This window comes from Setaria viridis, chromosome 5 (genome assembly GCF_005286985.2).
Source record: "Setaria viridis chromosome 5, Setaria_viridis_v4.0, whole genome shotgun sequence".
NCBI classification, from domain to species: Eukaryota; Viridiplantae; Streptophyta; class Magnoliopsida; order Poales; family Poaceae; genus Setaria; species Setaria viridis.
The window spans coordinates 6,559,796-6,575,302 of NC_048267.2; the positions used below are offsets into that span (position 1 = coordinate 6,559,796).

Here is a 15,507-nt window from a genome sequence, read left to right on the forward strand (position 1 = left end):
CATCTGATATACCTTTCAGTAGAGCTATCATAAGTGTTTGTGAAGTTTCATGTAACAGTTAATTATTCACGGTGAGTACCTACTTATACTTATTTGTTTTTATCTGTACTTATTTTTTATGCATTTCATAGTTGAACGTTGCATGTTTAATTTTCTAAATATCATTGCCTCATTTTTTCTAAATATTGGTTGAGTATCAACTTATATGAGCTTTGTCATATAAGTATCTACCTTTTCATTGTCATCACAAATGTAATTGGCCCTATATTCAGGGTTGGATGCCTGAATGGACCCAGTTGGTGCAGCCACTGTAAGTCAAGGGAAGTTTGATATGTCATTCTCACTCATTTTGCATATTTTAAATATAAATAGCATCTTAGTAGATTTCTTGTTCATTGCATTAATATAGTTTCGACAAAGAATATATAGTTAGCCTCATTTGTTCTATGGTATACTGTGCTCGCTGCCTGTTTGATGAATTGTGCCACTGTGTATTCAGCGATTTTTGCAAAAGGTCTTAAATTAGTAATATGTCGGTGGTCAAATTGATTCAGCGACCTGCAGTTGTCTACACCGCTAGCCATGGTCGTGACTGTATCCCTTTAGCCTCTTCAATGGCTTCGTCCAGTCCAGCGACTTAGATGGGATCACTGTGGTGAGATCATGTGCGTGTCGCCATGACCGTGGTGTTATGCCGCATCAATTCTTTAGGGTACCACAAAAGACCTCAGTAGTGAGTTCATGCATGTGAAATTGTTCAATTTTGATTAAGGATAGTATATTCAAAATTGTTAGGTAGGAGTGCGCCCGTAAATCGCTGTTGCAATACTGTCCCAAAATATGATCAATGTTGGTTTTGGACTTTCCTATCTCTTTTGTTACTATCCAGTTTTTGGAGCAGTGCATCTAATATGAGTACATCTTTATGTAGTGTACCTAACTTTGTTTAATTTAGTAACCATGTTCTTGGATTTAATATGAGCACTAAGGAGAAAGAGTAGGTACGACCTAAAGTAAAAAGGAATTCAGTACTCTTCAAAACAAATTCCATATAAACACATGTTTTTGTTGCAATTCATCTAATCTTTCTTGACATGGAGTAAATTGTGCTTGTAGGTAAGGAATGCTTGTAGCTTTGCTTCCCGTTAATCAATTGAATACTTTTGATTTCACATGAATGATGCTGTCCAGATTTAGTAGCGAGAGGAATAACAGAATTATTTGGGCTTATTTTTATAATATTATTATCTTGTTAAATGCTCCGTGTATTGCAATATAAATGTTTTGTTGCCCGTAGCAACGCACGGGTACAATCCTTGTATGAAAATAAGATTGCAAGTGATCGATCCGTTCGGGACTTCTAGCTTTCTTTGTGCGGTTCATCGTCTTCATACTCTCGTCCATCGGAAAAGACCCAAAAAAAGGTAAGAAGAAAACATCAAAATGTAGGAGTAGCATCCACACAGAGAGAGAGAGAGTTACGACGGCAACCTTTAGTACGTGACGCAACTGGTAGCTACAGTCAGCAACTTGACATGATGCACGTGAATCACATCAAACTATATGTGTTGTGCAAGCGCAAGCTCGTGGCAATAGGCTCGACAGGACTGGAGGTTTAGCACCGATCCCCCATCTTGTATGCATGGTGCGTGCAGTTGGTCACTTTTTTTATCGAGAGGACTCAGACGCCACTGTTTTAATCTTTACCCTATCCTTGTTCCAATTACAAATACTAAGAAGGTGTTTGGTTTGCGTATACGTATGTAAACAGATTACGTAGCGTTAAGCGATACCCATACGCCCGTTTGTTTCAATCTCCTCCGCAATCCGATTACCCGCAATCGGATATCGTGCAGCTTCCATCCCATTACACCGCTTCCTCCCCGGTATCACATCGATACCGCCCATCCCCGAGACCGCCCGTGACCCTCTCTCTTTCTTTGTCGCCCCCATCTCGCGTAGCGCAAAGGGTGCCGCCGCTGGCTCATCCTCCATCTCCCGAACGCGACGCCGGTGATTGCTGCACCCCCTTGTCCCTTCGATCTCCCATCCTTATCTCGAACCATCTTCTCTTCTAACCCTGGATCAGTTCTTTTGTAAGGTAGTGGAGGAGAACGAGGAAAACTAAAGGATTTGCCTTGGGGGGAGGGAGGGGGGGAAGAAGGATCTACAGGGGAAGAGGAAGAGAAGGGCTGCAAAATGACTAGGAGGCCGGAGATACTCGCACGCCTCTTCTTGACACAGGTTGGTCGTGGCCTCCTTGATCTATCCTCTGCTTATTATTCGGTCCAATTTTTTTTGCCAATTGCGCCATTAGCTTGCTTGATATGAGATTTGGTGAAGTGATTGAGATGGATCTGTGTATTGTACGGTAAGCTTGTTGAATTTTGGGTCCATATCATGCATGTTGATCTCCACCTCGTTATTGTTTTGTTAGCATCTGATGCAATTCAAATTTTGTTATGTCTGCCAGTGGGTAATATAGATTTAGATTGAGAGGAGCAGGCATCGAGTGCCATCTTGTATTGTATTATCTGTCAATTGATAATCTTATGCTAAAGTAGCAAGCATAGTGCAATCTCTTTTTGTAGTCCAGTATTCTTGATTTTTTTATTTGCTTCTGTGCAATTATCAAACAGAGTAGGGGTATTAGGATAATATCAAACTTGGGCAGCCACTAGTTACTGGTTTTCTGGGATGTTGAGCTTGGTTTAGTTACCTGCGGAATCAACTTTTTTTTCTCTCTTATACCATTCAGTTTCTGTAGCTATTTAACTAATGCTGTTATTTCATAATTCAAATGTAGGAGTTCATAAAAGTTATAGCCTCAGCGTTTCTTAATATTCCTAGTCAGACTCTACCTCTTCTTTTCATAATTTGTCAGCTTAATATATTGCAGGAACTAATTTTTATTAGCAAGTAAGGAATTTGACTAATTTAGAAGGAAATTTTTCAGGCATGGATACAAGGTTCTCCTAACCCTTTTTTTCTCCTTTGGTAATTAAATGGAAGAATTCCACTTAGCTATGTGCTCAGTTCTATTTCTCTACTAAACCTTAATCGAACAATATCATCTAGCTTCTGAACTTAATTGAGCGTGACTTCCCTACTAGACCTTGAATTCAGAAAGTGGTTCTAATATTTTAATAAAACAGAGGTGCACATCAAAATATTAGGTGGGTAGCATGAAACTGATCTGAATGGACATGTTAAATCTGTTTTAGCTATAACAGATCAATGTCCAAAGCTCTAGAACTTTGGCTAGGTACGCATAAGCTCATAAGTCATAACGGACTGCTAACTGATGAATGAAAAACTGAAATGTAGGTGAAACTTGATTCTACCATTCTACCACGTAAAGACATGCTGCTAAATTCAGCCTCTTAAACCTAAAATTTTGTGTTGATTGTTTTTGGGTGTGAATTGCGCTCCCTGCACAAGTGAAACTAAAATTCGCAACTTCTCTCTATGCCTAAACATCACCCTTGATGAACTCTTTATTTCTTCAAGTAACTATTCTAAGGTCGTACTATGGACCTTTATGATGCCCTTTGTTGAAAAAAAAAGGAGAACAGATGATGTTTAAACCTGTATGCTATGATCAGAAAAACCCAGGTGTATCTTACTCCCAGCTTGCATTTTTATCTTCTATGTTCCTACCAACTTGTTAGTTTGAGCACATGACTAACAGTTAAAAGCAAAGTAATATGCTTACCACAGTATTTTCAGTATGCGCACCAAGTTCAGTTCCGTGCAATTTCAAGCACCTGATATTTACCGGCCTACAAGTTTCTCGTTCAATAAGTGCATAACTGAATTGTGAATTCTATTTGTTACTTCGGCTACCATAATGTTTATATTGATTTATCTCTAATCCTCAATGTGCTGTGGGGCATCTCATATGTTCATCCTGCTGTGGCAAGCTCTCCCAAATCCTAAGAAATGCCACTACTGCTCCCGCGAAAGTGACTACAACCGCTGCCATGGGATTGAGAAAATCATTGGATCTATCCAAGTTCCTTGCTCCAACACCAAGTACGGATGCTCCATTAAGACAAGCTACTACGAGAGGGAAGATCATGAGACAACATGCCCACATGCTCCATGCTTCTGTCCTGACACCGGCTGTAGCTTCTCCGGATCAACTGGAATGCTCCAAGAACATTTCATTGCCGTGCACCAGTGGCCTTCCACCAAGTTCAGGTATGACTGGTGCTTTTACGCCAACATCCAGGAAGGGATTCGTGTCATCTCCGGCGAAGACAAGCAGTTGTTCCTGCTCAACGTTGTGTCGGAGTCGTTTGGCTGTGTCATCTCGGTGTTCTGCGTGTGGCCTCATGACACTGACCCGAAATTCCGGTGTGCTATGTCCTTCAACTACTGGAAGAACAGTCTGTACCATGCCCGGTCTTCAGAATTCCAAGTGCCAAGCACGACACTCTCTGATGGGTTACCAAGGGATTGCTTCCTGTTCATTATGCCCAAGTTTTATCTAGACGAGGACAGCAAAATCTGTGCCACTGAGGAGGGCTTCAGCATGAAAAACCTGAGGCCACGGTGCTCGTTTTCACATGTAATCCTTTTTTTTTTTGCTTCGGGACAAGTGAGCTCTACCGTAATGATGGGTTTAGCGGCAAGTATCCCTATTATCCCTATTATGTACCGGTGTTATTTTGGTAGAATGTTAGGCACTTAGGTATGGTCGATTTGGATATCAAGTTGTAAAAGCACTCAGGTTTGTTACCAGTACTCTTGGGACAAATTCGGGAAGATGGGTTTCGGTGCACAAAGCTCTCTATTTTATTGCACTCTTGTTTATTTGTACTATTCTCACCAGTCGTTTATACTTTATACATGTCTTCTGTGACGTGTTAGCAGGAACTAAGCAGCCTGTGAGTTTACTCTCCCGGGTCCAGGCCTCCAGGGTCTTCATCTTCCCATGGAAAGTGCAACCTGATGGAAACTCAATGGATGAATTTGTGGTAACCCTCTAATGGCTCTCTGACTAATTACTGATGCAGCTTAGGTTTATGCATTCATGCATTTGCTCCTGAGTTCTGACCTTGGTTAACAGGTCTCTTTTGTCAACTTTTTCGAATCCGAACTTTGAAATCGAGTAGAAATGCATTTGCATTGCTCCTCCACGATCCTGACCTTGTTTGCATTCAGAGCGATTTGGTTCCTTTGTTGGACATTGACTTGACGTTCTTATCGAAAGGAACGCCATGAATAGCTGTGTGGATGGTGAAACTGTCGTTACAGCAAATTGGAAGCATACGCGTAAGTTCAGAGCGTACTGAAGGATGTCATGCTACCTGTCCCTTTTTTTTGACATGTTTATTGCTTAACTTATTATATCATATCATAATTTATAAGATGAGCTTGCTGCTGATTGGCTGTCATGATCTCTGAAAATGTCCCAAACTTCTGTCTAGCCACTTGCAACCCTAGTTACGTTTGCAACCGTTGCATTTTTTTTTTCATGTACAACGTGTATTCAATAATGATCAGTGACACTGCACTGGAGCAGTGGGGCTATACTACAATGATGTCGGGCCTCGTTGCTCGCGCTAATCGCCAAGGCATCACGCGAATCATGTTTGAACTCACTACTGTGGGCTTAGCAAAAACGTGGAAAGTCTGTGCTGCTGTTGCGCTGATTAGTGATTAGAGGCCCCTCACATTTGGAGGCCCAGTGCAGGCTCTCCACTTGCACTGTGTGATGGGGCCCTGTGTCGCTGCTATCATCGTACACTGGGATCTATATAGTCACAAAGGAAGACACGCCATGATTCAGTGAAGTCTCAGAGCAATCTAGGTAGGCATTCCTGTTCAATTCTTGCAGCGTTTGCCGCAGAGCCATGGCTCAACTGTTGCAGGATGAAGTTCACCAGCACGGCCTCCTCCATGATCTGCTGCACGAATCGCCTCCACGAGCAGCACTGGTCTACTACTCACTCCTGCTCGCCTGCCCTGCAATCCTCCTCCTGCTGCTGCGCCGCCTCACGACGTCGTCGGCCACCGCGAGAGCACGAGAGCGGCTGCTGAGCAGGCTCCCTTCGCCTCCGCGCAGGCTGCCCGTCATCGGCCACCTGCACCTCATCGGGTCCCTCCCGCACGTCTCCCTCCGCGACCTCGCCGCCAAGCATGGCCGCGACGGCCTCATGCTCCTCCGCCTCGGCGCCGTCCCGACGCTCGTCGTCTCGTCGCCGCGCGCGGCGCAGGCCGTGCTGCGCACGCACGACGAGGTGTTCGCGTCCCGGGCCTGCTCCTCCGTCAACGACATCCTCTACTACGGCTCGAGCGACGTCGCGTCCGCCCCCTACGGCGAGAACTGGCGCCAGGTAAAGAAGATCGCCACCACGCACCTCCTCACCAGCAAGAGGGTCCGGGCCTATCGCCACGCCCGCGAGCAAGAGGTTGGTCATGGCTATATTAGATCTGTGCTTGTTCCATAAGTTGTTACCTCACTGTACTGAACTCTGCTCGCCTCTCCCCTAACGTGATGGATTCGGCGTCATATTCCATCGATCAATTGACGATAGGTGAGGTTGGTCATCGCCAAGATCCGCAAGGCGGCCGCTGCAGGCATGGCCGTCGACTTGAGCAGCCTGCTCAACTTCTTCACCAACGACATCGTGTGCCACGCCGTGTCGGGCAAGTTTTTCAGGGAGGAAGGCCGGAATGAGCTGTTCCGGGAGCTGATTGAGTCCAACTCGTCGCTCACGGGGGGTTTCAACATTGAGGACTACTTCCCATCCTTGGTGAAGCTGGACACCATCAAGAGGATAGTGTGCGCTAAGGCTCAGAAGGTGAACAAGAGATGGGACGAGTTGTTGGAAAAGCTCATTGATGATCATGAAAGAAGGTCGGCGTCACAACATGGGGACGAGGATAGCAACTTCATTGACGTGTTGCTCTCTGTTCAGGAAGAGTACAAGCTCACAAGAGACCACATAAAGGCGCAACTGGAGGTATGACTTTTGATGTTTTGCTTTTCCTGAAACAAACATAATAAGAGTACTGTTTTACAAAAATTCTACACCGTTAATTCTTATGCATCCTATGTAGGTCATGTTCGCAGCTGGCACAGATACATCATTCATAGTGCTAGAATATGCGATGGTTAAGCTCATGACCAAGCTACAAACCAAGGTGAGGATGGCTATACCAAAGGGGAAAGACATGATTACTGAAGATGATCTGAATGCCAATGACATAGCCTTCTTGAAGGCAGTCATTAAAGAGACACTCCGACTCCATGCACCAGCTCCGCTTCTTGCGCCCCACCTCTCCATGGCTGATTGCGACATAGAGGGCTACACAATACCTTCCGGGACACGTGTCATCGTCAATGCCTTTGCTCTTGCTAGGGATCCTAGCCATTGGGAGAGAGCAGAAGAGTTCATGCCAGAGCGGTTCTTGGAAGGCGGCAGCGCCTTTGCTATGGACTATAGGGGAAATGATTTCGCCTACCTTCCATTTGGATCCGGGCGAAGGATTTGCCCAGGTATAGGCTTTGCAATTTCTGCTATTGAGGTCATGCTAGCGAACCTCATGTACCACTTCAACTGGGAGCTGCCACCTGAATCGAAGGATAGAGGGATTGACATGTCAGAATCATTTGGGGTGACCGTGCACCGGACGGAGAAGCTTCTCCTTGTCCCTGTACTGCCTCAAGAATAATTCGGTAGTCATGTATGTGAGTGTTGGGAGCTTGTTAGGCATAAGTGTGCCGAATGAATAAAGGGTTGCCAAACCATGACGTTGTGTGACCAAACGCTGCCAAGATTGATCTCGCATCTTTCTTTTTACCCACGTGTGCATGACGACGTGATCGGATCCGAGAGTGGTTAAGTTGTGCATGACTCGGAGTCTCGGATCCGACTAGGTTGCCAACAACAACAACAACAACAAGCAGTTGGTTTTATAAGCCGTGAATCCAAAATATCCAATCATATACCAAGTCGATAGGCCATGGAGACTCGTCACGGGGCACCACGAGAGCCGACGATGGAGAGGAGGAAGAGGGCGCTTGACGAGGTGGTGCCGCCGGCGTTCGTGGCGAGGGAGGACCAAGGCGGCGCCTACGGCTTGCTCGAGATGCCGAAGCGGTTCGTGCACGGCTACGTGGCGGACAAGGGCCGCGCGCTCTCGGACCAGCTGCGCGCAATGGAGCTCGACGACGCGCCGCTCACCGCCAAGAACCTGCGTGTTATGAGCTTTGCCAAAGGCCAAAGCCGTCCTCCGGATGATGCACGCCGAGGACGCCGCCCGGGCCGCCGCCGCCGCTTCGGCCGGGCACAGCACATCATCGTCGTCGTCGCTTTAGTTAACTAGTAATTAACCATGCATCCTGTTGTAGATCGATCGATTTAGGATCAGAAGAGGATGGATGCTCATGTTAACCAGGAGTAAGTTGTAATTCTGCATCCCAACCAATCCAGTTAATATAAGAACTCTTGCCCAGGCATGGAATCGGTACTGACCTGTCGAGCCGTTAATTTCTCTTCTTCTTTTAATTCCTGTGGGTGCTGAATACTTCTTTTTATTCGCTCGATCTTCCCTGTCTCGGGCAGGGATTTGAGGTTTAGGATTGAGCTTTACCAGATGGTTTTTAGGTTTCGAGGTTCAAGGTAGGGGCCGGACTCACCGGAGGTAGGAGTAATGCCGAATTCTTGAGCTGAACATTTGGCACTTAATTTTTTCCAGGGTCGTCTCCAGAAATTTGGGGTCCAAGAGCGAAATGCAAAATGAGGACCCAAAATATGAAAAGAAAAATTTATATGTCTAGTACAACTAAGGCGCACTTTCACACAATTATGTAATTTGAGTAATGTTTCATTTCATACAATATTTAGAATATCAAATATCAATGCTAAAAAAATAAAAAATAGTACTGAAACAACGGCTTCTGATCTTTGTTTCTTCTTACGATTTTCGAACCAGAATCATACTTCCTATTTCTTGTAGACATAATCCTGGAGGAAACAAGCTCCCGTTTCTGTTTCTGTGTTTCATGAGCCAAAGAAATTTAATTTGATTGCCAAACTTCAATTCAAGAACCAGGAACATTCACAGACTCACCTCGCATTGGCCGCTGGGTCTTGGCTGCTTGTCGGCTCGCCGTCTAGCCGAGATTACGATTTAGTACTATTACTAGTAGCAGGTGTGGGTTTAATTCTTACCCACGGGAGGTAACGGATGCAAGCACATGTTCAAGTTTTATGTCGCGGTATGAGTTTATATAGCCCTCTACCCATGATGCTTGTCTTCACAACATAAGGGGGATCATAGTGTTTTGTTGACCGATTTATGGCCACCTTTGTCAAGTGGGGTTAGAGGCAATGGAAATTCTGAAGTTTTTTTTTAAATATGGCTTAAAATACTTATTTTTTAACATATGTCAAACTTGTACATTTCTAAAATTTACATTGCTTATTTTGTCATTTGTTTTAGATTATAGTATGGAAATAACTTGGTTTGTTTTTCCAAGCAATGGACATTACTTAGTTGATTAAGCAGTTGATCTATATTGGATAATACACATGTAAAATATTGCTCTTTTCAGAGGATTTGACAAATTCTTGCTGGCCCGTCTAGGCCCAGCGAGAAACATTCTTCGGGCCTGCGGCCTCCCCCTCTTTCTTCTTTTTCTTCCAGTTTCGAAATTTCAACGGACTCTCTGACTGGTTTTTCCGACGAACGACCGCACAATCACATCTCCTTCCAGCGCCGCCGCAACGGAACCCTATTTTCGCCGGGAGCCGCCGGCTTAGCCGCCCGAGCCGTGCAGATCGCCGGAAGGGAGGAGGACGAAGCGGATGGCGCCGCAGCATCCGGAAGAAGGCGAGTGGGGCGGCGTCGCGAAGCGGAGGAAGGCCGCCACGGCCACCGACGTGAGCATGGAGCTCGACATCCTCGACTGCCCCGTCTGCTACCACCCCCTGCGGCCCCCAATCTTCCAGGTACATGTCCTTCGCATCTTTAAGTTTCTGATCTGTTCTTCTCCAATTGAGTTCGTCAGTTCCTGACAGTACACACGTGACACGCCTATACACATTGGATCTACTTGCCACGAGTTCATCGGTGGTGTTGGAACCTGACACATACAGGATGGATTTGTGCCAATGCAATGTTGTTGCTCTAAGTTACCTCGCAGGATCGCACAATGGATGATTAAGTGTGTTTGTTTGATCTTTTATAGAAAAAAGGAAACTTTCCTTGTATTTTAGTTTTGGGTGTAGTACTCAGTTGGAAGCTTCTGAACTCCTGCGTCAACGAATTCTATGTTATCTTGGGGATGGGATATTTAACTATTTGGTATCCGTAATGGCACTCCTTCAAGAGTCATCTTTATAGTTGCTCCTACATATTTGCCATTCCCGAACAAACGAAGCAACAAATTTGTCACTTTTGCTGACGTGGCAAACCACCTCCTCATACTAGCATGGATCGAACATGGAAAATGACCACGCTACCCTTGCCTTCATCATGTTAGCCATCTCATCCCCTCTCTTCTGCCAATGACGTGTGGGACCCGATTATCAGTATCATCTTCAACCTCTTGCCGCCCTCTTCTTCCTCACTGCAACTCCTCCGCCCAGCCCTGTGCCCCATTCACACCACGTCGCCACTGCAGCTCGCTGACAGTGCATCCTCAAATCCCCTTTGCACACATGTCGCCCTCCAAACCGAGCCCAGCGACCCAAACGTTCGCTGTGCGGCGTCCATAGTGCCCGCCATAGCACCCCTGTGCAGTTGCGCCATCTTGGCCCCACCCATCACACGAACCAAGACATGGATTTGCAAGGCACCTAAAACAAAAAAAATTAACAAACTAGGTACGCATAGCGCTATTGTTTAGGGAATGAAAAAATTGACAGACTACTACGTCCAGCTGCCTGGCAGGCCAGAACAACCACGGGGACGCACCAGCATGGCCGCCGCCGCCTCCCTTGAGACCGAGGCCTTGCATTTGCACGGCCGTATCGCCAGCGCCGCCCACGGGACCGCCTAGCACCTCGAGGCCGAGGTCGAACAACCTCACGCCACGGCCCTCCAGCATCGGCACCGCGGGGCCATCGAGCAGCGGCGCGGTGGCGCTGAGCGCGAACAGCGAGCCGAGGAGGCCGCTCGCCTGCGACGATGACGAGGACGGCATCGGAGGCACCGAAGGATGCACGCCGCCGCAGCCGCCGAGGCCGAGGCCAAAGACCAAGGCGCGCATGGCCGCTGCCGGTGGGTAGTGGTGTGCGAGGCGTGGGTGCTTGCATGTGGACCCGCCGATGGGGACGTTGCGATGGAGGGGGAAGCGGGAGAAAAATGGAGAGGAGGAAGCAGAAGATAGCAGGGGTAGTGTGGTCATTTTCCATGGTAGATCCACGTTGGCATGAGGAGGTGGCTCGCCACGTCAGCAAAAATGGCAAATCTGTTACTTCATTTGTACGGGGATAACAAATATGTAGAAGCAACCGTAAGAATAGCTTTTGAAGGAGTGCCAACCGTAAGGATGGCAAGTAGTAAGGATGGCAAGTAGTTAAATATTCTCTTGGGGATGACTGACATCAAACAATTTGAAGAAATCTTGCGGGATCCAAAATTTGGTTCAACATATTGCAAAATTTCATATTGTGTAGTCGTACTTCAACATTCGGTCTTTGCTCAGTTATTGATCAACTGGAGTTGGCCACTAGAATTGAGTGTTAATTTAATCAATTATATTTTCCTCCAAAACAATAATTGATCAATGTATGGAGCAGGAGGACATGTATATCAGTGTCATTCTCTTAATAGGTTGTATAGTTTGAAGAATGAGGTAGTCCATCATCTTCTCGCTCCTTACTTTTTTGTTTGGTTTGCAGAATGGAACATAAACTAATAGTACTAGTACGAGCAATGGGTTCATTCCACAAAATTTGAGGAATGAACTCGTGATGCACCACCTCATCTAGAATTGGATGGTTCCTCGAACTAAACACTCCCTAAGTTTCTTTGCAGCGGCAAAGTGTCTTTCGAATTTCTTTGTCAATGAATAAGTTAAACAATAGGATTGATAATTTGTTTTTAGGTAGTATAAAGAATTATACGGTACAAATTGAGGGGCACGGTTTTTGAAATATTCAATTTTCTCTCGTATGGAAATATGTGCATGTTTCTAAAATTGAATTGAACATGGCCATGTTTGCAAGAAGAAAGCTGACATGGTTTGCAACACATTGATGGCATGATTCATCAAATTCTAAACAGCATAAATATCCATGTGGTTATGCCTGTGCGGATAGTTAACACTGAAGTAACAGTTGCTTTGCATGCCAAAAATTTGTGGCAGCCAGATGGGACGGACTTATTGAACTAATTCAGGGATTCCTATTTGCCTTATTCATTTATTGTTTCTATACAACTATACATGTTGATTTTTCTATGCGCTTAGCTACCATTCAATGCTCGCTTACAAATTCACATCCTTTTCAGAGTTAAAGATTCTAGTAGCAACTTGCAGTCCGACCATTGCATATTTCCTATGGCTGAAATTGCTCTCGCTTCTCACATTTACTGATTCATCCCTTTTTCCTCAGTGTTCTGTGGGGCATGTCGCATGCTCATCCTGTTGTGCCAACCTCCCGGACAGGTGCCACTCCTGCTCCACCACAGGCTACAATAGGTGCTACATTATGGAGCATGTTGTCGACTCCACTAAAGTTCCTTGCCTCTATGGCAATCTTGGATGCACTAAGAAGATAACCTACTATGAGAAAGAAGACCACGAGAAAGTGTGCCCTCATGGGCCGTGCTTCTGCCCCGAAACTGACTGCTCCTTCTGTGGATCAACTTCGATGCTCCATGAGCATTTCGCTTCCGTTCACATGTGGCATTGCATCAGGCTTTCCTACAACAAGGCATTCCGATTCCGCGTTGCACAGGGCTCAACAGTCCTCGAGGGTGAAGATGGGCACTTGTTCTTGGTTAACATGGTACTGGAGCCCGTTGGTGGTGTCATCTCACTTTTCAGCATCCAGCCTAACATCACTGAATCAAACTTCAAGTGCAAACTGGCAGTCTCATGTCCTGAAATGAGCTACTCTCAGGTTAGTCAGTTCCAAATGAGAAGCACCAATCTGTTTGATGGGCTACCAAAGGATCGCTTCCTATTTGTTGTGCCGAAGGTGCTGCTCCGAGATACCAGTACAAATGCCACAGCCAGTGTGAGTGTGAGTGTGAGTGTGACACTCATTCCACCATAAGTATCATGCACGGGCTACGCCTGTTCATAACAGAGATATGACTAGGGACTAGGGAGTGTTTCTGACTTTTTCCTAGGTCTAAGTTTTGTTATGTAGAAAAAGTGATTTTTCTATCAAATGCTGACGCTACTGAATTTAGGAAAATATACTTGCGAATTCATGATGTCCTGCGATCGTATGCATTATTTATGTGCCCAGTCTCAAATGTTGGATATGCCATTCTTGTCTAAAGGAATGGCATGAACAGCTATGTGGATGGTGAAGCCGTCCTCACAGCAAATTGGAAAGCATACGTATAAGTTCAGAGCTTACTGAAGGATGGTATGCTACCTGTCCTTTTCTTTGACATGTTTAATTAGTACATAATTTATCATATCATATCATGATTTATAAGATGAGCTTCCTGCTGATTGGCTGTCGTGATCTCCGAAAATTTCCCGAACTTCTGTCTAGCCACTTTGCATCCCTAGTTTCAGTTAAACAAAAGATGTTGGTAACCGTTCAATGTTTTTTTTCATATATATGCGACATGTATTCAAGAATGATCAATGACACTGGAACTATACTATAATTGATGTCAGTATCATCCACTAGATCGGCAGAGCTAGTGATCTGAATATCTAGGGCAAGTTTGGTAGGGTTCCAGGAACAACTTCTTCACCAGCTTCACAAGGAGCTCTACCAAACATCCTTCTCCAAAATGGCTTCAGTGCTGAAGTCATGCCGGAGTCGGAACCAAAATTGTACTGGATGGCCGGAGCCCGAAATACTAGCTCCTCCGGCTCCATCTCGATCCGTGCACTGACACAAATGGAACTTCCACCCAATTTTGACAAAATTACACCCCAATCTGCCACCACCCTTTTCCTCCTCTCACCTGTTGGTTGACCTGTCGGCGGCACATCGGGTGCGAGCGGCGGCAGCGCTTGGTACGAAGAAGCGGCCACGCTAGGAATGGGGCTCCGCCTGCCATGGCAGCCTCAGCTGGAGCCAACGTCGGCACGCGCCTAGGCTTGCACTACCGCGGAACGACCGCGGCTCCGGGACGAAGCGGCCCGGCAAGACTGGTGAGACCCCTGCCTGGTCGGACGACGCGGAGTAACAGCAGTAGCAACAATGATGGAGACGAGCGGAGGGCTAGAGATTACAATGGTGAGATGACTGATGCCAGAGCGAGAAGGCACGGCAGCTGGAGTCACGCCGCTGCTTGCAGGCAGGCGGTGGAGTGAAGCAAAAATGGATGAGGACCAACAAGATGAGGGGAAAAAGAAAAGATATATAAGAACAAAGAAATATAAAGAGGAAAACAGAGAGAATGTAAAAATAGGAAGAGAAAAAAGAAATTATAGGTTAATCCATATTATATTTTTTAATCCTTTTCCATTTCACCCCCTAAAAAATATTTCTATTTACTTTTTTTATTTTACATGAACTAAAATTATAAACCGATTAAACTTAACAACCAAGTCATACATAAAGGGGTATATTGGACATTTGACATCTCCAATCCATTTATTAAAAGTAGTGTGAAGCACTTTGCCAAATCCTTTCCACAACGGCTCCATCTACACTAGAGAAGCCGCTCCATTAGAGGAGTTAGAGCCGGAACCGTTTTAGGAGTAGCCGGAGTCCTACCAAACTAGCCTCTAATGCTTCGTGCTTGCTACTAACTTTCACCGTACAAAGACGTGATGCCGGATTCATCGGTACTTATCTCTTCTGACTTGGACTCGTGATCTTTTTCAGGTGCATGGATCCTAGCTTCACCCAAGTCGTAGCATCCTGATCATATTCCTTGCTCCAGTGCAGTGCCAGGCATGGACGTGCCGAGATGATCAAGTCCTTGCCGTAACCGCAAGGAAGAGCACGAGGAGCCGTACGTGCCCGCACACCACACTGATGCCACACAAAACACGCGCCGTGCACTGTGTCTTTGCGGCTGCTTTGCCGGGCCAAACCGGTCTACTGCAAGTAGAGTCAAAACGTTAGGCTCGTTTAAACTGAAGTATAGTAATGACGATGCCTGCAACAACCATTGCACATCCAAACCACCAAAAGTACACAAGTGATTAATCAAAGACTTATCACAAGCTTACAAGAGTAATCAGTGCTAGGATAGGTCTAGAGAAGAGAGAATGCAAGGTGTGCTTACCTTGTAATCAGTTCTAGAAGTGAATCACAGCTGTACAAAGATGTGCCGGCACCTTGGAGCTTTGGTGGCTTGCCGGCAAGTCTTCGACCCTCCGATTTGGTGTGGAGCGGC

At 45.8% G+C, this 15,507-nt stretch overlaps 3 protein-coding genes across 3 annotated transcripts; all 3 read left to right on the forward strand.

Moving 5' to 3' along the window:
- The first annotated feature begins 3,880 nt into the window (after nt 1-3,880).
- On the forward strand, nt 3,881-4,994 carry LOC117856167 (putative E3 ubiquitin-protein ligase SINA-like 6). Its single transcript, XM_034738596.1, has 2 exons — nt 3,881-4,391; nt 4,879-4,994. Exons 1-2 carry the CDS (start codon nt 3,881-3,883, stop codon nt 4,992-4,994), a joined length of 627 nt encoding a protein of 208 aa, XP_034594487.1.
- Nucleotides 4,995-5,776: 782 nt separating this feature from the next.
- On the forward strand, nt 5,777-7,780 carry LOC117856140 (indole-2-monooxygenase). Its single transcript, XM_034738575.2, has 3 exons — nt 5,777-6,419; nt 6,546-6,974; nt 7,072-7,780. Exons 1-3 carry the CDS (start codon nt 5,862-5,864, stop codon nt 7,684-7,686), a joined length of 1,602 nt encoding a protein of 533 aa, XP_034594466.1. The 5' UTR covers nt 5,777-5,861; the 3' UTR covers nt 7,687-7,780.
- A 1,876-nt stretch (nt 7,781-9,656) lies between these two features.
- Nucleotides 9,657-13,357, forward strand: LOC117856141 (putative E3 ubiquitin-protein ligase SINA-like 6). The gene is made up of 2 exons (XM_034738577.2): nt 9,657-9,968; nt 12,579-13,357. The coding sequence occupies exons 1-2, from the start codon at nt 9,825-9,827 to the stop codon at nt 13,242-13,244; spliced, it is 810 nt and encodes a 269-aa protein (XP_034594468.1). The 5' UTR covers nt 9,657-9,824; the 3' UTR covers nt 13,245-13,357.
- Nucleotides 13,358-15,507: the final 2,150 nt, after the last annotated feature.